The sequence below is a fragment of the Elgaria multicarinata genome, chromosome 8, assembly GCF_023053635.1.
Source record: "Elgaria multicarinata webbii isolate HBS135686 ecotype San Diego chromosome 8, rElgMul1.1.pri, whole genome shotgun sequence".
NCBI classification, from domain to species: domain Eukaryota; kingdom Metazoa; phylum Chordata; class Lepidosauria; order Squamata; family Anguidae; genus Elgaria; species Elgaria multicarinata.
The window spans coordinates 92,694,303-92,715,654 of NC_086178.1; the positions used below are offsets into that span (position 1 = coordinate 92,694,303).

The window sequence follows — 21,352 nt, forward strand, 5'->3', positions numbered from 1 at the left end:
TTATTAGTAGTATTAATATTTTATTCTTCTTATACATATTAGTAGTAGTGTTTGGTTGGTTCGTTTCCCCCCTCCCCTCTCTTAAAGCCTGATTGTGTTTCCTTCTATCTATATCAAAAAATACCAAAAAAATATTATTCTCTTTTTCTTCTCTGTGTAACTTGGGCTGTGAGTGTGCTGTGTGTGCACTGCTTTTGTGAAGTGCAACAGCCACAGATTGAGCATTTTGGGGAAAGCATACACACACTTCTTGTCCCATTTCCCTACATTTATTAGTAATATTCTTAAACATATTATTATATTCTTATACATATTCTTAGTAGTATATTAGTATATTCTTATACATATTATTAGTAGTATTAATATTTTATTAGTCATCATGAGAAGAGGGAGCAGGTGTGCTGAAAGCAGCAAGGCTCAGGCTGGCACCAGCAGTAAGCAGCAGGCTGCCTCTCCTGCTGTGAAAATCAAACGGGCAACTCCTTGGCTGGCTGTTCCGCAACAGAAGCAGGAGAAGGAGCAGGCAGAGGCACTCTCTTCTGCAACTTGTGCCCGGCGTTCTCTTTTTGAGGGTGGGAATGGGAAAAGTGCCCCTTTACAAGAGGCAGGTGGCATTAGAGGAGGAGGAGTATCCCCAACTCCTTCATTATCCTTTGAGCCCACGAGCCCGCTGATGGACCTAGACGAGGTCCTCAGCACAGTGGAGGGGGAGGAGGAGGAGGCGGTGGTCCTCCAGGATGTGGGGGCTGAGGAGGAGCAGCAGCAGGCCGAGGCTCTCTCCCCAGTCTCATCCCACCCCTCTTCTGCTGCCACCCCTGTTTCTGTGGCAACACCAGAGAGCTCAGGCGGGCAATTGGTGGTGTCACCACGGAAGCGAAAGACAAGCATAGTGTGGGACCACTTTGAGGTGGGAGCGGATCCCCGCTTTGCTGTCTGTAGCCACTGCAAACTCACCCTAAGCAGGGGTTCAGCTACAGGGCATTATGGAACCAGCAGCATGAAGATGCATCTTCAGAGGCAGCACCAGTCAATCTTGCTGGGGAAAGAGGCGGGCAAGGCGACTGGTTCCAGGGGAAAGCCGAAGGCTGCTGCCACTCTAAGCTCTCCATCTCCCATCCCCACAAGGGTTAGGCAGGCAACCCTGCAGGACATGGGGTGGGGGAAGTATGGACCCACAAGATGGCGTTTTCCAACGCCCACCCAGGGTGCTACTGTGGTGGGGCATCTGCCGGGACTGACTCCTCCCCAATACTAGATCTATGACATAGATCTATGACATGTCTCTCTGCCTGCCCCTCTGCTAGCCTGTCCTCCTCCTCGGTGACCGACTCGCTGGGATGGTTTGCGTTTGCAATGCGTGACTAACTGCAGTGCTGTCTTAGAAACCAGCCATCCTGGCCTCACTTCCTTGTGCCCCCAGAAATGCCCGCTGCCTGCCTGCCTGCCTGCCTGTCTGTCTGCCCGCCTCCCCCGTGGTGCTGCTGTGGTGGGGCATCTGCCAGGACTGACTCCTCGCCTGCTCTGCCTGCCTCTCTGCCCGCCTGGTGCCTGGGAGATGGGCTTTGTGGTTCGTGCCCAGCATCCTCCGGAAAGCTTGCTCCCAGTCGTCCTCCTCTGTGCCCCTCAATGCGTAACTGCTGGCTTAGAAAGAAACAACCAGCCATCTTTGCCTCACTTGCTCCTTGCGCATGCTTACGGGTTGGTTTGCTATGCATTAGTGCTGCCTGCCTGCCTGCCTTCCCTCCCTTCTCCCTCATCATCGCAGGGATGGTGTATGTGTCTTGCTTTGACTCAGGGGAGAAGTCCTTCCTGTGCTCACTTAGACTTTATCAAGTTCAATAATCCATTTTTCAAATGTGGAAGAAGATTTAGGGTTATCTCGTGGCATGTTGGGATTTCCTTTGAACTGGCCCCATTGTGCTGTCTGCATTGCAACTTTAAATCCCTGACATACTGGAGTGCCCGATTTTCAAAACTTCCCCTAACATCAGGGGATGATGGGATTGCCTTGAAACTTGGCGTCCATGTGGACACATGGGTAAGCTGTCATGGGACCAAAGGATAGGTTTCTGACGTGCAAATTGACGTAGTTGTAGAATGGGACAATTTGGGGTGAGTTAAGCCGCGCCAAAAATCAGGGGATGATGGGACTGCCTTGAGTCTGGGCGTCCATGTGGACACATGGATAAGCTGTCATGGTGGTGAGTTTGAGGTTTCTAACATGCAAATTGACGGAGCTATCCCAAGGCGTGTGAATGGGGCGCCCGATTTTCAAAAATTCCCCAAAAATCAGGGGATGATGGGATTGCCTTGAAACTTGGCGTCCATGTGTATAACGTCCATGAGGTGTCATGGTGCCAAATGTGAGGTTTCTAACTTGAACAGAAAAAAAGTTGTTTACTTTTTTAGCTTTCAATGCAACCCTATGGGGGGGGAAATGGAGCTCCGATCCGGATCCGGAGCTCCGAGCGGAGTGGAGCGGAAATGGGCGGAGCGGGGGCGGGGTGAAGCGGCCCGATCTGAAAATCGCGGATCTGGAAGTGAAGCGGAGCAGGGGGTCCGTGCACACCCCTAGTTAGGACAAGGGTGGTGGGGACCTGCTGGCCCATGAGGTGGGTCTGGCCTCCAACTTCCCCTCTCTTGGACCCTGCCACGTTTACAACCCCCCCAAGACTCCTATTCACAATTGGGCACCTTTCCCTTTAAGTTGCACAGCTGCATATTGGGATGGGATGTAGAGCATAAGAGGGCACTGCTGACCCCCACCACTTTCAGCTTCAGCGCCATCCATCTCTGGTAAGGAGTTCACAACAACATAAAAGGTTCCCCACTTGGTCTAGAAGCTTGATATACCAGCTCAGCCTAGAGGCAATTGCAGACAGTGGAACATAATCACGGAAACTTCACACACATTTCTATCAATCTTCAGGAGCAATTTGAGTAAACACAAGGATATTCTCTGAAGGACAGACTCGGCTTTCTTAATATTCTGCTACACTGCAGCAAGCCAAGCAGCTGCTATACTTTGGGAGCTTTGATACTCTTTTGTGCACAGCAGTGGCAGCTGAGGTTAGCATTTCAAGACACTTTAATTGAGCCCCCACCAACACAGAATTTGTTTCAGAAAACCTTCCCTATTCAAAAATCCATCAAAGAAATCACCCTACTTTCTCGAGAAGTGAATTAATGGTACTAATTTCTACTCATTCATTTTCACAATTTATAGGTCCAACACAAGTGTTTCTTCTATCCTTTCTCCTTCCATTAAGAACCACAGGTGCTCTATCCTCTGTCTCAGAGGGCAAAAAACAAACAAACCCTGGCCTTACCTTGGTAGGAAGCCAAATAGACTACCACCAGCACCACCGAACCTTTCCATAAGCCCTCCATGTTCGCGGTGGTAATGAACCTTCAGTGATGAGGAGAGAAGGTGCCTCCTGTATATAATGAGCAATCCCCAAGACAGGGAACAGGATGAAGAGAACACCCACACCCCGGAGGTTTCACAAGTACCATTGGCCACACCCAGCCTCAGGTTCATGCAATTAATGCACATAATTTGTAAGAACAAGAGCACTCCCAGGTGAGAAGCGATTCCAGTTTCTACAGAACACCTAGAATGTGGCTTCTCTTATATTTCCTCCAGTGGATGAGAACCAAGGGAAGGGATTTGAAGTCAGTGAGGCTGTGCACTTCTGTACATCTCTCTCACTCACACACAATCCAAGCTGGTAGTTGTGCCATGCGGAGAGTCTCTACCAACACTTCTTTAAAATTGAAATCTGTCCTTATGAGAACCAGGCAGAAAAGACTAGAACACCTGCCATAATCAGTTTAATACAGTTTGAACTCAGTACAACTGAGTTCACATTTGAATTCAGAGAAGACCAAAGTCCTGAAGCAGAAACAAGCCTTCCATCACATGGTGCTCCCAAGTGCCACAAATCCAAGTGTTTGGGAAAGAATATTCTGCAGCACTTTTTCTTCACCCCATTACAAGCTAATGGAGTTGCTTTGCTCCTTATAGGAAGGGTGAGCAAATAAAGTACAGGTGGAGGCCTGACCTGGTCTCTCTCTTCCTTCACCCCTATAAATGAGGGAAGGCAACTGCAGTAGATATGCGGGCATTTTTCCCCTGGACACACAGTTCATGAGCTGCACTTGGCTGTGGGGAAAGAGGATATAAATCTTAAAAATTGCTGGGTTGCTGACAAAATTCAGCACCAAACCACTGCATAGCACTCAGTAGAGCTAGAATGACTAAATTTAGCTTGCTATCAAACTAAATTTGACACTCCACAGAGCAGGGGCAGGCAACCTGTGGCCCTCCAGATGTTTTGGCCTATAACTCCCATCAGCCTTGGCCAACAGAGGCAATGGCAAGGGACCAGGAGAGCATTAGGCCAAAACATCTGGAAGGCTACAAAGTGCCTGCCACAGAGTGCCATTTTGTCTCTATTCCCCACCCTGGGGAGTGTCGAGAGGGGACTTTGGCGCTACAGTACTTTTATGCCCCTAAAGGAAGTAAAAGCCCCATTAAGAAGGGAAGAACTGTCTAGCCCAGCATTCTGTTCCAACAGTGCCCAGCCAAACGCCTATGAGAATCCTACAAGCAGGATGTGAGAGCAATAGGACCCTCCCTCTCATGTTCCTCAGTATCTAATATATAAAGGCATACGGTCTCTGATGCTGGAGGCAATATATAGCTACCATGACTTGTACTGATAGTCTTATCCTTCATGAATTTGTCTAACCCCCTTTAAAACTATCCAAATTGGTGGCCATTGCTATTGTGACAGTTGAACTACATGCTGCGTAAAGAAATACTTCATCTGTTCTGAATCTCTCACCCTTTATCTTCATCAGGTGACCCCAAGTTCTAGTATTTTCTCTACACCAGCCATAATTTATACACTTGTATCATGTCCGCCTCGTTTTTCTAAGTTGGACCCCTTCCCTGCTAGCTCACACACTGAGAAAATGTAAAGTTAAGATGTTTTGCCCTAATATGCATCACTTTTTACTTGCTTATAGTAAACCCCATTTCCATTATAATGCCTATCCTGAGATATCCTTTTGGAGCACCTAAATAATTTGGTGACATCAGCAGACTTGGTCAACTCACCACTCACCCCAGATAATTTCTGAAGAACTTAAAAACCACCATTTCTAATACAGATCCTTGGGGGACCCGACTATTTACATCCCTCTATTGTGAAAACTGCCTGTTTATTCCTACTCTGCTTCCTGTTTTGTAAAGAAACCTTCCTAAAAGAGGATGTGACATGGGTTGTCATGGTAACAGGAGGGGAATAGAAGGGTGTGGCAGTTGGGAACAGTTGGAAGGGGGAAGATGGGAGAAAGAGAAAAGGAGGAAGAAAAAGGAAAGGAGGGTTTTCGAGAGATTTTGGGAAGACAAGGGATGGCAGCACTGGACAGAATGGCTGTAAGGAGCATGGAATTGGGCAGCCTGCCACAGTGAACAACATTTCAGGAGCAGCATAAGTTTACCCGGGCAACGCGCAGGGCCCAGGAAGAACAGCTGGACAGTTATTTAGGAGTTAACTCAGGGACTCAGAGTGTGTTAATGGTTAAGTCGTTACTATTAAATTCTTAAGTTTTGTAAAAAGAAGGGCTTCCATGTTTGACAAAGTCCTGATGCCTCACCCAGATTCCTTAGTTACGGTCACAAGGACCTCTACTCTTATCCCACGATTGCCAAGTTTGCTCATGAGGCTTTGGTGAGAGTCCTTGTTAAAAACAAGGACTACTGCTATCCATATGCTTGTTGACATTCTTAATGACATCCAAAAGGTTTAGGAGATAGGAATCAATATAGCTTCAGCACAGATGTCCTAAGACTTGTCCTTCTACTATATCCAATTTAAGCTAACTGGCCTGTAATTTCCTTTATCCTTTTCTAATAACTGGAATTACATTGTACCAGAAGATACAATGGCAAAAGCCTAGTCTTAGGGATATGTTAACACCTTTGTTAGAAGATCAATTTCACATTTGTTATTTACAAACCCTCACAGATGCTTACCATTTGGGCCTGGTGATCTGTCAAGGTTTTAAAACTTCATTTCTTGGCACTATTCGCTTCAGCTCTACTGATTCTCTTCTGGAAAATATCAGTTTAGGGACTGTTATCTGCCCTATATCTTCTGCAGCAAAGACAAATAGTTTTCAACTTCTCTGCAATCTCATTATTCTCCTAGGATTCTGTTACTCCCTTGTCATTCAAATACTCAATCACTTTCCACTCAATCATACAATTGTTTCCTACTTCTGAGGTATTTAAATAATTTATTGTTGGCAGTAAGGTTGTTCGTGATATGCTCATCAACATCCTTTTTTGCATCCCTTGTCTGCTGACATTTCTTTCAACAAGGTTGTGGTGTTGTTTTTTCCCTATTGGGCAAGACTTCCATTGTCTGAAGGAAGCTTTATTTCGTTTCCTTAACACTGCTTATAACCCATGCTACTGACCTCATGCAGTTTCTGACCTGCGGTATACAATCTAGCCGAGCATGTTTGTGGTTTTGACTAGCCCCCAAATCATTCCTTAAAGATTTGACCTATATGTTAACATTCTCTCCCCCCTCCCCACAACCCCTTGCACAATCCCCTAGGAATTAATGGCTCCATTAGTTGCTTTGGGAGCAGGGGAAAATGGCATTTATCACAGAAATTGAGATGTACTGCTCATATAGGAACCAAGGACGATTTTCTTGTTATGTCATAACCGAAGTCACCTACAAGTTTGGCAACTAAAATTTGAGTTGCCACTTAGTAACCCAGACTCTTGCCTGTCTCTTTAAGAGTTCAGATGTAGACAGAATGTGAAGCAGCAGCACCTCCATCACCAGTAATATCAGCTGACTCTTTGCTTGCTGTCTCTCACTTGTTACAGCAGGCAGGATTGAAGGGTTGATAAATGAAAATGTTGGGACATTATTTATTGCATTTCTATACCGCCCAATAGCCAAAGCTCTCTGGGCAGTTTACAAAAAACTAGGACGAGACTCCAAAATATCACTGTCTCTAGCACTACCAATCAAAATGCATTATGTAGCAATTCTGTCTCTTCCTCCTTGACAGATTTATTTTGTGTTAAGAAAAACAATGCAGAAAGTAGTAGGAAAACACAAGAGGTTACAAGTGGGAGATATTGTTGTCTGTAAAATTGAATGAGGCAAAGAAGCTGCACAATAAAAGCCTGATTTAGTAGGAACCTTAAGCAAGAAGCTCCAAGCAAGCCAACCGTTTTTACAATCCAAAAGTTACACTAGGCAAAGTATTAGCTTTATTGGGAAAATGCACATGGGTGATATGACACCCCCCGCCGCCGCCCCTGCAAAGTATGTGGGGGAAGAGTTGGAGTATAAACAGTATGTAGAACCATGGAAGAATGAGGTCAGAATTCAAGATTAGGTCAATATTCAACCCCTTAGCAATTATAACACTGTCGAGCTGCAGGCAATGTACACTATACATTAGATTGTCTACAGAGGTGTTTAGGCTAACCTAGAAACTTGCAATTGGAGATTCTACAGTGTGCATCTTCCCAACAATTAAGAGCTGCATTTGACACCTCACAAGCTTCCAATTTACATTTCGTAAAGAAGGCACACACTTGACAAATTTAGTTCCACCTTTATTGTTGAATTACAGAAGCTTTAGTGCAAAAAAAAAAAAAAATCTAACAGAGAATGTTTTGTTGTAGCAATGCTTGTTTTACCCAGTTCATACCTAGAAGGTAGAAAGTTTTATGCCATGAGAACACTAAATTTAGAATGCTAGTATACTGACACAAAAATATCCCAGTTCCAAGTCTTCATCGAAAAGGTTCACTTCCTAGAAGCAAGAAATTGAATTCTGCATACAGCTAAAAAAAAATTAGGCAAAATAAATAGCATCTAGAATGATGGTCTGACTGCACTACACTCCAGCAAATGTCTGACAATCATTAGAGGGAGTGAAACCATTGCTAATGTGAGGCAAATGTTTATTCTATATCAGTGCAGGAGATTAAACAGATCTTAACATCTGCAGTAAGGTAAAAAGGAAACACAGCAGTTGTTTTGTATCATGTATTCACTTCTGAGTAGCAAGAACTTACAGCCAACTAGCAGACATAAAAATCAGTGTCATAGAATCATGTCAATGCCCTCAAATGCATCTAGGATGTATAAAGTGAAGCTACATGAAGATCATTACTGTAGCTTACTTGAACCAATAATTAAGTTTGCTGCCACTAAAATGAGTTTCCTCCCCCAAAAGCGTTTCTATACTCCTGTGTGTCTAACTTTAATATGTTGCTCCTTCATGGATATATTTGTTAGTTGGTTTAAGTTATCCATATTTTGAACAAATTGTTTAGACAGCTATACATTCTGATCAAGGGATGGATCATTTTCATCCCTTATCCAAACACTGTTCTACAGCTTTCAAGTCGTATGCTTGCAGGATATTTTGAAATATGTGTTATATATAAGCCACTAGTGGACATGGTAAATGGCACAGTCCGCTATCTAAACCTTCAGTGGCACTGCCTACAGTAACCACGGGCCACACAGCTAATACCCCCCAACACATACAAAACTGTCCTTTAAACAAATGTCATGATGCATACTATCACATGACATCCTGCTTCTAAGCATTCCAACTTCCCTCTAGCTTTATCCAGGATAGTGTCTAATCATGCAAATAGCTACAGTCTAAGACAGAAGCCCTGCAGAAGGGTGGGTGGCAACATTAGGGAATGCCAGAGACTGAAAACCCAAATAAAATAAAAAAATAAAAACTGACTTTTTAGAACCATACCACTAACATTGTTTTTCCCAAGCTTCTTTTTATTAGGCTTTTGCAGAGAGTCTTCTTACCATAAAGGTGTGATAAATCATTAGTTATGTCCTTAGCAAGGGAAAATAGCGACATGCACAACACATCAGGTACACCACTTGATTTTCCAGTTTAATAATGGCAATTTACTGCTTTGTTCTTTCAAGAAGCGACCAAAGTCATTTAAAAGAATAGGTTGCATAAATCTTAAACTCTTTAAGTGTCTAAAACATAGTATGGTCTGCATGACAGGCCCTGAATGAAGACTCAGTACTTGCTGCATGGGCCATCCATCTTCTAGTTCAAGAGAATATAACTCAGGATTTATACTAACAAATCCTATTATGGCATTTTAGCTTTAGTTGTGGAAGCCCAATGGGCATATTCACATCATCTCTTTGGAAAATTCCTACAGAAGAAAAGCTACTCCTGGACGTTTGTGCAGCTTTGTTCCAATTCTTAAATTTTACAATTATTTTAACCAATTCTTAACATTACACATGCTTAATTTGTAAGAATTTAACTTAAGGGGTTCTTCTACCAATTAATTATTCACATGGGAGCATCATTTCAACAACTGTTTTAATTAAGAGTACTTCACAGACAGAAGTTAGTCACCAGCAAGAGTGCCTTTTAAAATTAATCCAGACACAGCAGCAGTGTCCTTAGTTTACTTACATATACTTATACAAGCACTCCTTCTCAGAGGCACTCAGGCGAATTGACAACCATTGATGATTTACTGTGTATTCATCATGTGTACCATAAGGAACTAAAACTAGAGTCAGAAATATCTTTTAAGTCAACACTGGGGATCCTTCCAGAGGAGATCAGGGTACCAAGATTTTGTTCTTGCTTGCCTAACCCTTGCCTTTTTGTTTTCTTCAAGAATGAAAAAAAAGAGAGTTGGCCAAAGTGGGCATTTCTTCTAGTTCCACACATGACGTCTGCAGTGTTCAATAGCCTACAAAAGATATGCAAGACAAGGTCAGAAGGAACTTAGTTCCCACCAGTATTATGAACAAAATGATCAGAAGCTTTATTAGGTCCTCAGGGTATTTACAGGGAAGATGATAATTGCCAGAAACACTGGGCCATTTATAGGGCTACATAAGGACATACAAATCTCATTTACTCACATTGCACTGAGATGCAGTTTCCATGTTTTTGCACCAATAGCCAGGTCCCTGGACACACACTTCTGTCCCCAGAAGATGCTGTGAGGATGTTACACAGACTCCAAGTGACTGTAAGATGAAAAGGGGGACAATAAGTGTAGTTACTAGTTTGTTGCAATAAAAATCTGGATTAGTCCCGCTAGCCATTATTGCTTCCCCCGAGGTTTATTTATTTACAATATTATTTATTTACAGTATTTATATACTGTTCCCCATTCAAGAATTTTGGAGAGGTGGGAAAATCAAATAAAATAAAAGAACAGATTAAAAACATGTTAAAAATACATTTAAAAGGTAGGTACCAAAGAATAACCATTATGTGGTGGCTGGTCAAACTGGTTTAAGAGTTCTGTTTGCTTAAAACACACGATTGACCAAGTACAGATGATTAAGCTCCCAACCCACTTCTGCTTTGAACCCAAGAACAAACGGGTTCAAACTCTCCCTCATCAACCCAGAGTTCTGGGTTCACACATCATGAAGAACAACCAGAGACACAGTGTAGTTTAACAAAGCTGACATAGGTATGTGGTTTGGAAGCTAGCATGCTTCTTTGCACCTGTATGCTCCCAACATCCTACTGTTAACAAACTATGGGTTGTTGTAATGTCGGAACACAGTGAGGTTGGGTGGCTAGTGTGGTGGTTTCAAAGTGATTTGTAAACTACCCCAGCTATTCACCCTCGCCAGGTTCAGACGTAATGACTACCTGTGCCTGGTGAGGCTAATTAGGCAGCTCATGACAAGCACATGCAGGGAGGGAAATGAGCCACATTATCTATCTGTGATCGTGTAAATCCAGTCAGAATTTAAGGACACACAGCAGTATGAGACCTCCATCTGTTCAGAAAAACAAAGGCAGACATATGTAACTTTAAGATGATGTGCTGTGCTGGTCTATATAAAGCCCTAAATTGAGATGCTAGATTTCCAAAACTGAACTGCAAAACCAATTTTTACATGAAGGACTCTGCACTAAAGTGTATTCTATGAACAGTTATTCTAGCTGTAGTACTTACAGTACACACAAAACCAGGATCCATCACTTGTGCCAAGATCGCCACAACCTGAGGCTCATACTCGTCCACAAACTGAACACACTGTTTAAAAAGAAAACAAGATTATGAGACACAATCCCTGCCAACTGATCATAAAGAAAAGAAAAGATAAACAGTCTAGAACCAGGGTCACTTTTTTTGCTGAGCGCCATGTCCCTAATTACCTGCCCAGGTAAGGTTTGTTGTGCTGTCCAAATCCAGGCAGCATGGCTTATTTGAGGGAAACAACCCTCCAATAACCCATGGCCTGTTGGGTAATCTGAGGGTTGTTTCCCATCCCCCTTTCAAACAAACCATGCCACCGAGGTTCAGACGACACAGCAAGTCACACCCATCTAAATAATTAGGCTAACGGCACCCATCATGCACCAACAATTTAAACAAGCCATCATGGTTAAAGCCATGGTGGCTTACTTGATCATGCAAACTGGCCCACTGAATCAGATATTGGTCCGGTTCACCTGGGTCACAAGGGGAAACCATAAAGTATAGGTTGTTTCCCCCCGCCCCATGCATACTTCCTATTTGCATAATTATTTTTATTGAATTTATATCTTGCCTTTTTTTCCATCTTAAGGATCACGAGATGGCATACATGATCCTCCTCCTCCTCTCCATTTTATCCTCACAACAACCCTGTGAGGTAGGTTGAGCTGAGAGTCTGTGACTGGCTCAAAGTCACCCAGTGAGCTTCCATGGCCGAGTGCGGACTAGAACACGGATCTCCCGACTCACAGTCCAACACTCTAACCACTACACCACATTGGCTCTCTTAATTACCAATGCCACATTGTGCCTTGCTGAGTCACCTGTGCGGAATTAGCTTCTAACCCAGACCACAACCTATGGCTTGTAGTAGGGGTTGTAGGGTGGGTTAGAAGTCACTCCTGCTGCATGGTGTATTCAGAGGACATGTCAACCTGCAACATGGTGCAGGTAATTAAACAAATGGCAGGCTCGCAAGCAGTGGGGTAAACAACCTATATTGCATGGTTTCCCCTGCAATCGTTTGAACCCAGCCAGGGACTGGGTTCACACAACATGTCAAACCATCATCGGTCGCTGTCTGGAACAACGCACAATGGGTTAGCACGCTGTCCAAACCTGGAAAGCTTTGCACGGGATGGGTTAATTTTTTTTAACAAGCCACAGCAACAACCAATGGCTAGTTGTTAGGGTTGTTTTACCCAAGTTTTTGTCAGTCTTTCACTATAGAGGAATAGTGCTGTAGCATTATGAAGAAATAAAAAGGGGGGGAAGCAGGATCCTCCATGGCAGAACCTGTCTTGTCTGCCCATCCTGACCCCTTCCCCGGTCTAATTTCTACTTGCATCGACTTTTTTTTTCCCCTCTTAATTTTTTGGGGGGTTATCTTTCGCAATAGAGCCATGAAGAAATTAAAGCGTGGAAGCAGTTGATGAGAGCAGGGATGAAACTGACCAAGACATTTGACAGAATGGGGCAAGTAGTGCAAACATCAGGTAAGAGCAGTACTGTGTGTGTGTGTTGAGGAAACTTTATGGAGAAGGGGATATGGCTATCTGTGCCTGCACCCCTGAAGGTTTGCCACGGGTAACATACAGGGGGGTGCAGGAGGGACAAGCCAGTATCCTTCTGTTTCCCACTGTTGTACAGATGGACATCTGCGGAAAACCAGAAAGGCAGGTAAAATTTTCAAAGGACTCCAACTGTGATCAAGATAGCCATTAGAGCTAGGAAAGAGGACTTGGTGACAGACAAGACGGATCTGCCGCCAGGTTCTCTGGGATGCCAGGTGGAGGACTGAAAGGGAGACGAGGGGGCAAACAAACAACACACTGTGGGTTGCTTGCCTGATCATCTGGCAGATGAGCTAACCACATATTGTGGGCTGTTTGCAAAACAATCCACAGAGCATGGCTAGTCATCCATCATGAACTAGCATGTTGTATGAACATGTCCACTGTATGGGTGTTGTGCAAAGCACAGTGCCCTCTGCAGCCCACCCAGCATTCCTGTTGCCTTTGCTTTTACTCACTAGTCCCTCATGAAGATGCTATGTTCCCAATGACAGAACAGTATACATATTTCACATTGGGGTGGGGAGAAGAAAACGGGTGAAAGTTCTGATTCAGATATTGCAGAACAGCACAGAGTATAGGAAGCATCTTGTCATTCGAATTTCATGTCACATTTAACATCTGAAGCTCTCTCCAATGTTCAATATAGGGAAAGGTACCGATACTGAAACAGGTGCAATGTAGGCCATAGGTATATGAATGCTTACCAAATTGCTCATGTTAAGTGTTACAAAGAAGTAGAGTGGGGGCAGTGTTAGTCCAGTTGCCTGGTTTGGCTTCAGACACTTAGCTACACAACTTCCTAATCCAGAAAGTAGAGAACTATCTCCTCCAATATTATAAATCATCAGGCTACCCTTTTGCCCTAGAGCACTCAGGGCAGATTACAAATGTAAAATTATTCAAAATATTCCAAGAAGCCATACGTATTTTAGAAAATCTCAGTTTCCTTTAAAGGTCATCCATCTTGCTAGGCTGGTCAAATGTCAGTAGACAATCTTAATTCCAGAACTATTTTGGAAGCAAACACACACCTATCAGTCTCTCTCATATGGAAATGCTCCCCTAAAAACATCTAACCAATTTGCAGTGTCTTTAGTCTCATTTCTTGGATTCCATCTTCTTCTACCAAGACTAATTGCCTCATTAGCACCTCATCCCAATTAAAGATTAGCCTACTGGTGACTTGGTAGGATTAAACATTTATCTCCTGCTTACACAGGAAAGAAATACAGCAAGCAGAAGGGAAGCAGCACAATGCTGGTGTTCCTAGCAAGGTTTTGTGCTGAATCTTACTCATGTGCCAAACTCAGCCCATACACAAGCAGGCCTTATAGTACATCAGCCTGAAGATTAAGCAGAAGCTAAGGCTTGTCACACATACAACGTATTAAGCTTTAAATTCACACTGTCTGTTATTTCAGTTTTAATCATTCCTATCATTTTACCTGGTCACTAAAAGACTCCGGCAAGAAGCGGCAGACTCTTTCCAGAAAATCCTCAATCTCAGCACTGGTAGCATTCTTTGCCAGTTCCTTGTCTGCATAAGCAACGATCAACTTGCATACATCACACAAAGCCCCAACTTGTGTCTGCACTGGAACAATTTTTTCTGAGAACACACAAAGTCAAATGTTATGTCCAGAATGACTTTCTCCATCCACTAAAAGAATTAGAAAATCCAGTATTGGGGGGGGGGGAATCTCCCCAAAACAAAACAAAACCATGAGCAAACTAGTGCTTGCATTGGTTTATTCAAATTCTTACCAGCAGGTAATGCATTGTCTGTGCAGCATTTCAGCAGTACACACACCATTTTAGGATTAGTTGCTTCTAACAGCATGTCAATGATAGACTTCCCATAGACTTCCACAAAGTCCCTGCACTCTTGCTTGAATTTTTGAGGTAGCACAGAACATATTTTTTCCATTTCGAATACGATCTCCTCCTAGTACATGCAAAATGAAATATTATTATTAATAATAAAAATTAAAATGGTAGCCCATCACATTTTCCCTTGGAGGCTTACAAAACCAGTAAAATCCAAGACCATAAGTAAACATCAAAGACACTAAAATGCACCATTAAAAGTATATATCTAAATTTACAAAATATACACAACTTATACATCAAAAGTCCAGTTTTTGTTCAATTAAAATAAGCATTTTAGAAGGGACTGGGTAAATAAAAAGGTCACCTGGAGCTAAAGAGATCATAAAGGTAGTACAAAACACTTCAATGTTTTAGAGGTGGAATAAATAACTTCCTTGGCAATATCACAAGGCTTGTGGGAGGACACCGTCTTCCTGCCTAGCCAAGATAGCCAGCACATAGGTTTTAGTGTTGGAAAAGTCAAGAGGTTTTTCTAGAAAGTTGTTGGGGCACCGCCCTCACAATTCCAACATACCCTCCCCAAACTCTCCAAGTAGGCAAAAAGTCACTTCATGCGGAATACACAAGACTAGCAGTGTGTGTGTGTGTGGGGGGGATACAGAGTTTGATACATAAAGTATCACCTATGAGGACTCAGGAAATTTCTTAAGATTTCATGTGAGCATAATAAGCATAACATGTAATTATGCCACAAAACACTACAATACTATAGTAATAACTTCTCCTTTAACCACCACAGCAAATATTAATTCTCTAGATAGTAAATTGTATTTAGTGTGAAAAGTAATTTTACTGTCTCTATTTAATCATTGGTTAGGCGAAGCGTAAGACATACCTCTGTCTTATTACTTTCCAGAAGACTGGCCACCTCTTCCACCATAATCGTACATGCATCACACAGAGTGAAAGATTCGGTTTGACTCAGACTACTCTATGTATTAGAATAAAGAATATTGATAAAGAGTTGTCAGTACATAGTCCAATAGACAATCAGCTGCAAAAACAGAAAATGCAGTATGACTTTGGTTCTAATCCACTTTTGGGTAGAATTTACAGAATGGATAACTCTTCAAAATTTTATTAGCTTTCATCTTTTTAATATTTGTTATACTGCTCACCTCGAAAAATCACTTAACATATTACTTTCAAGATTCACCATAAATGTGAAGTTTGCACAATCCCTTAAAACTGAACCCACAACTCTAAGAAACCATAGATAGCATCCATATTTAAAACCAACATTATAAGTAGCATTCAACAAATTATGTATTATTGTGGCCAATTATAAATGTTCATGAGTTGTTTTTTTAAAAAGTAGACATTAACTTTCGTTATTGAAAAACTGTTTTGCCCAAACTTTCAGTACTTGATAACTATATGGCCAGGACTTTCAGTAGCAAGTTTTATGTCCTTGCATAGATGGCTCAAGACAAACTCAGTGTTTTATTCTTCTCCCATGCACAACAGAATTAAAAGTGCAAAGAGACAAAAAGGTTTGGGATTATGATCCTAGGTACTACAAATGCTCTGTTTAGATTCGGGCCATAGGCTGCAGCTAGAGCAGCTCATGTATACAACTGCGGGGAGGGGGGCAGGAATACATGACTGCACGTTTTTGCCATCCAACAGCACCTGCTTGGATTGGCTTGAAAAAAAATGCATCAAATTTAAAAACAGCCCATTAAAGTTTAATGTGCTGCTTAATATTTTTTAAAAATATTAAGGTCAGACCATATATCCATCTAGCCAATATTTACTCATATTTACTAGAGTGGTTCTCTAGGATCTCAGGCAAAGGTCTTTGATATACAAATGTAAAAATCTATTCAGGCTTTGGTTGATACAGACATAGGCCGTAGCTAGACCTAAGGTTTATCCCAGGATTGTCCTGGGGTCAAACCTGTTCATCTAAGTGCCACACAGGGCATCCAGCGCTCAGGCAGGGACGAACCTGGGACGATCCTGGGATAAACCTTAGTCTACAGCCATAGTGGTCAAGATAATTTAAGTTTAGTTGCCAAAGATGTGTATAAACACACTTCAAGTACCTAGGAATCAAGACTTAACAGTTCCACTCTCATCTTTCAGAATAGCAGCTTTTTATTTACCCTAAACCATCAATAAGAGCTCTCCATCTAGGAGAAACCTCAGGGCCATTTAAGCACCATGCTATGTTCACAGTAAAACCCTCAAACTAAAAAGAGGGGAGGGGATCCATAACTTAGAATTTGTTTCTCAATCAAGCCATTACACACCATTACTTAAAAGTATGAAAATTGGTAATATTGGTTTTTATTTTTTTAGGGGTACAGACAGCAGCATGCCATTTTTCGTCCTTCTCTTCATCCCATTTTGGGTAGGCCTGACACGTCAAGAACTGCACTGAGAGCTGGACCCATCCAGGTATGTATCAGCAACAGGTTTCCTTCAATTATTACATTAAGCATTCATTACATTGGCAGGAATTTACCAATCTATTCTAATGGTGTTGATTCTGAACAGAACCTTAAGGAAATATATTAAAGTATTTATACACTTACAAAATTTTACTCTCATCCACACAACCACTTTCATAAAGTTATAAAAAGAAAAGGAATGGTCACAACATAACTGCCCTCCCTATTTCCAAAGTACATTGGAAGAATACGAAGCCTTACCTCAACTGGTTCTACCTTTGCCTGAGAGATAACTTTCGCAGGCACCAGAGCCTGGAAAGGTACAGATTTCAGAGAAGAACACAATCCAAACATGTTACAAAGGGCCTCTGGTTGCTGTAGACATACAGAACAGTTACATGAGTTATTTCCTAGAGTCTGCACAAAAGGGGATTAGTTCATCTTAAGCAACTACATTGAATTAGTTCAGTAGCAGGTAGTTCAGAGGATGTGACTTGTGAGTTGTCTGAATTGACCCTATAAGCCAACTGCTTTTAGCAATTCAACTCTATAGTAAAACAAGTTGCTTAGAACTTGATCAGAACAAAGTTCAGCAGCTTGTATACATCCTAAGAGTATCCCCCCAACACACTCAGAGACAGAAAGCCATATGCTTTAGAACAATAAGTCATAGGAATGCAAATACAGTCATACTGGGGCTTCCTTTGCTTGATATAATCACAACTGTATATTTATGCAGTATTCAAGTACTACTTAGTATACTAATGAATATCTGGTTTTCTACAAAATTCATTTAGACTCATTTTGCTGGATACTATATTTATAATCCATTACAACCGGCATGGAAGAGGATTTTTCGGTGAATATAAGGGATTAATGGACTTCTCTTCTGTCCCTATTTCAGTTAGTAGTTCATATTAAGTAGTTTAATAGCAGCCCCTAAGTCATAATTCTATATTAGAAGAGCGTGGTCTACCCAGATATGTACATGCAGTTGCGGTTTAACAATTGGTAGCCCTCTCCTGGACTGAAAGGAAAATATGTTCCATATTCTAAAGGGGTACTGGCTGTTATACCTTTCTACCTATAATGTATTATACAGTGGATATGCATTATTTAAACTTATTATAGATTTTGCAGTGTTTACATCATCCTGAACTTCCATAACTGCTGGTTTTTATCTTTTAGAAACTGTACACTCCATAGGTCCCCCCCCAACTTTAAAGCTATGAAGTATTCATAGAATTCCCCCTTCTTTGCAGTTAACACCTGCAAGTACAATTTAAACAAATACCATTCCCTCTACAAAACAGCAAGCCATTCTGAACTAAGTTCACATGGAATATGCTCCTTAGTAGTAGTAGCAGCTACTATTACCACCACTAAAAGTCTTGTAAAGGAGAGGAAATAGTATAAATAGCCTGTAATTTGAAAACAAGCCTGTAATTTAAAAACAACTAAGTATAAAGAACCTGGGATAATGATATGCATATTGTAACTGGAAATTAAGATAAACACTTTAATGTACTTTCCAGTTTTGCCAATATTCTCAAGAACATTAAATATTGTTCTCAGGGCAACCTAATATTGTTCAAGGGACAGTGAGCTGCCTCAGACAACACAAAAACCCCTATGGTTTATCATAATGAGAGTGAGCTGCAGCAAGTCTTGAGCTCATATAATCTCCCATCTCTTCTCCTCTCCAACACAGCCACAAGAGCAGTGTTCATTTTTGTTTTAGATTAGCCATAGTTTAGCTTTAGGTGTGAATCCTAAAACTATGATTAACAACTGTGGCTTGTTGAAACAAACCAGCTTCATAATCTATGATTTGGAGCTGGCTTGTTTAACAGTTTAACAGAATAAGCAGTTTTGGCTGGTTCTAGAAAAATGATAAGCTCCAGTTAATCAAAGTGGCAGTGAAAGCTTCTCCTCTCCTCCTGGTAACCACAAAATAAGAAAAGTGGGTAGAGCCTATGAGCCCAAGATTCACTGCAGCTTACTCCCATCGTGGCAAGATAAAATAGGAGACTCTAAAACAAGATGCAAAAACAATGGGGTCAACGAGACAAGGTATTTATTGTAGTCTTAATAGGTTCCAGATCCTAATGGTACTTGCAGCATAGGAGGTTGAAGTGTCAGCATATTCAAATTCAAGTTTCTTCTTCCTGAAATTCCCTGATGAAGCACTGTTAAGACTACAATAAATATTTTTTCTAATTTACACCACTGTTGTCCCATCATGGTAAACTACATGTTATTGTGACATTTGATCTGACCTATTAAGCTGCATATATGAAACATTTGCAGCACCAGCAATTCTAAATGCATGAGTTTACAAACAGAAGATACTGCAGTTCACTGCACAAGTGCTCCAAGACGCAACTGTTTCCCAATAAGTTTCTTACTACAGCCTACCAGAAAGCAATCTTGTATGACTGCTTCCAGACAATCTTTGAGGAAGAAGGAAAGTGTTTATCCATTCCTCCCTCCCATCTCTAAACAGACAAAAGCAGGTATTTTCTTTTTCCTATTACAATCTGAGGTCAGGATAAAGCATGCATTTTCCCTTCTGTATCACGCGCACGTTTCATGTAAGCCATATAGCTTTAGCCTTTTAAAGTCAGTCTCCCATAGTGTTCTCATGCAAGAGCAAAAATGCCAGCCAGAAAGAGGAGCCTACCACCATCTCTAGTTAAGACTTAGAGAAGCCTTTCTTCTCCCCATTCCTTCCCAAACTTCATGTTTTCCTCATTAATGCACTGCCTTTAGCATACCAAATAATACTACATCCAGCATTACACACATGCAACATGTATTGCCAAAAAACCATGACAGGCGCAAGGTCTTCAAGAACTTTTAATTAGAAAATTAACATCTATGCCCAAGTCACGTTCTGGGCATAACAAAAGCCCTGCTCACAATGTTACCCTATGAAGTTGAGTACACAGGCTTCATGGAGCCCCTTTATGTGAACTTTAGTTAACCGAGCTTCCAAGTCAGAAGAAGACCAAAGAGGCTCATGGTTTTGATTCAGAATAGTCGAGATGAAATTTCAAATGGCATTTGGAAGTAACTCTTTCCAAAGCCACTGTTTGTTCCTTGAATCTGTCAAAGCTGAACTTGTGTCACATTAGAACTACCAACTAAGTTAGAAAGAGATTATGCTACAGCCTCTCAGGCTGGAGATTAAAAAAAAAAGAAGGCAAGGCACCACCACAAGCAAGCTTCTCACATACCTGCTCCTGCTGTTGACAGAATGGAGAGAAAGGAAGACAAGATAATTAACAGTAGGAAAATAATAAACCAGCTGAATGGTGCATAGATTTCACAGGAAGGAAGTCTTGCGAGGGGCTAAATTCAGAGTGGAATTCATTGTTATTGTTTTGTTAAGCTTAAATTAAATATTTATTCATTCCTGATAGACTTAAAGTAGTACTAAAAGGCCCAAGTGAAGCAAAGATAAAAGACTCAATGGTATTCACTCTGACAGAGTACAATATATTTTTGTTGCAGCCCTAGGTGGACCCTCACCGATTCTTGAATGTCACTTAAACTTCCGCTGACACAAAAATGACTGCTGGTGATTCAACTCTAGTTTAAAGAAAGTAAATCTTTAAAAACCAAACCTTCTACTACAAAAAGCTAACATTTAGTCTAAGTAATCTGACATTCAATTAAACATCTGTTATGATAATTTAAGAGACTTGCTATATTAATTTGAGTAGTGAGATATTAAAGGTCCATTTCAGAGCAGGAAATACAATATTGAAATATAAGTGATATTCCTCTTACCATATGCATCATCATCTGGATAGCCATGTCTGAATATTGGGAGATGTACAACTTGCACTATTGGAGAGAAAAAATAAGTTGCAAATACGACAGCAGTTAAATACTAAATATATCACACCCTAGCCATATATATCACCACTTAAATGATTTTACTCTTTACTGTTCCCAAAAGGAATGTTTTGGCCACTTCCACAAGTTGCATTTTGAATCTATAAGCATTATTACGTTTTCATTCAGCCGTTCTTCCAAGGAGCTCAGGGTGGTATACAGAATCAAGAGTTTCAGCCTTCTAGCCAGGGTTGTTGTTAGGATGATTAGGTTGAGAGGATGTGATTGATCCAAGGTCATCCAGTCAAATTTGTGACTCAGTGGGGATTTGAACCTGGCCTCCTTGATCGCTGTCTCAACCTGACCATATAAGCTCTCTGACCTGCCAAACATATTAGAGCTTAACGAGTGTCAGCTTAAAGTCACTATGAGAACAGATACTTTTTATCCTGATTACCATTTTAGAAAGTGGCAGCTCTGACATTTTAAAGACTAAGCAGGGACAAATGTGTGATTAAGCACCACAGAAGCAAACCATTTGTTGGTCTACTGTAACACATATCCCACTGACACAAAGT

The 21,352-nt window shown here is 41.5% G+C and overlaps 2 protein-coding genes across 3 annotated transcripts in view; both read right to left on the reverse strand.

Annotated features, from left to right (window-relative positions):
- The window catches only part of LOC134403006 (prosaposin-like), a 298,719-nt gene extending 295,254 nt beyond the window's left edge, over positions 1-3,465 (reverse strand). The window contains exon 1 of the mRNA XM_063133016.1: positions 3,330-3,465. Within this exon, the coding sequence (XP_062989086.1) occupies positions 3,330-3,390 (61 nt within the window). The 5' untranslated portion in view covers positions 3,391-3,465. The remainder of the gene's footprint in view (positions 1-3,329) is intronic.
- A 4,182-nt stretch (positions 3,466-7,647) lies between these two features.
- The window catches only part of LOC134403004 (prosaposin-like), a 29,729-nt gene continuing 16,024 nt past the window's right edge, over positions 7,648-21,352 (reverse strand). Inside the window, exons 7-14 of one of the 2 annotated variants that reach the window (XM_063133013.1) lie at positions 20,727-20,783; positions 17,193-17,306; positions 15,371-15,466; positions 14,410-14,590; positions 14,091-14,254; positions 11,045-11,125; positions 9,987-10,094; positions 7,648-9,811 (exon numbers count right to left, since the gene is read on the reverse strand). In XM_063133013.1, coding sequence (XP_062989083.1) covers positions 9,776-9,811; positions 9,987-10,094; positions 11,045-11,125; positions 14,091-14,254; positions 14,410-14,590; positions 15,371-15,466; positions 17,193-17,306; positions 20,727-20,783 — 837 coding nt within the window. In that variant the 3' untranslated portion in view covers positions 7,648-9,775. The remainder of the gene's footprint in view (positions 9,812-9,986; positions 10,095-11,044; positions 11,126-14,090; positions 14,255-14,409; positions 14,591-15,370; positions 15,467-17,192; positions 17,307-20,726; positions 20,784-21,352) is intronic. The other variant, XM_063133014.1, reaches the window with a different exon arrangement.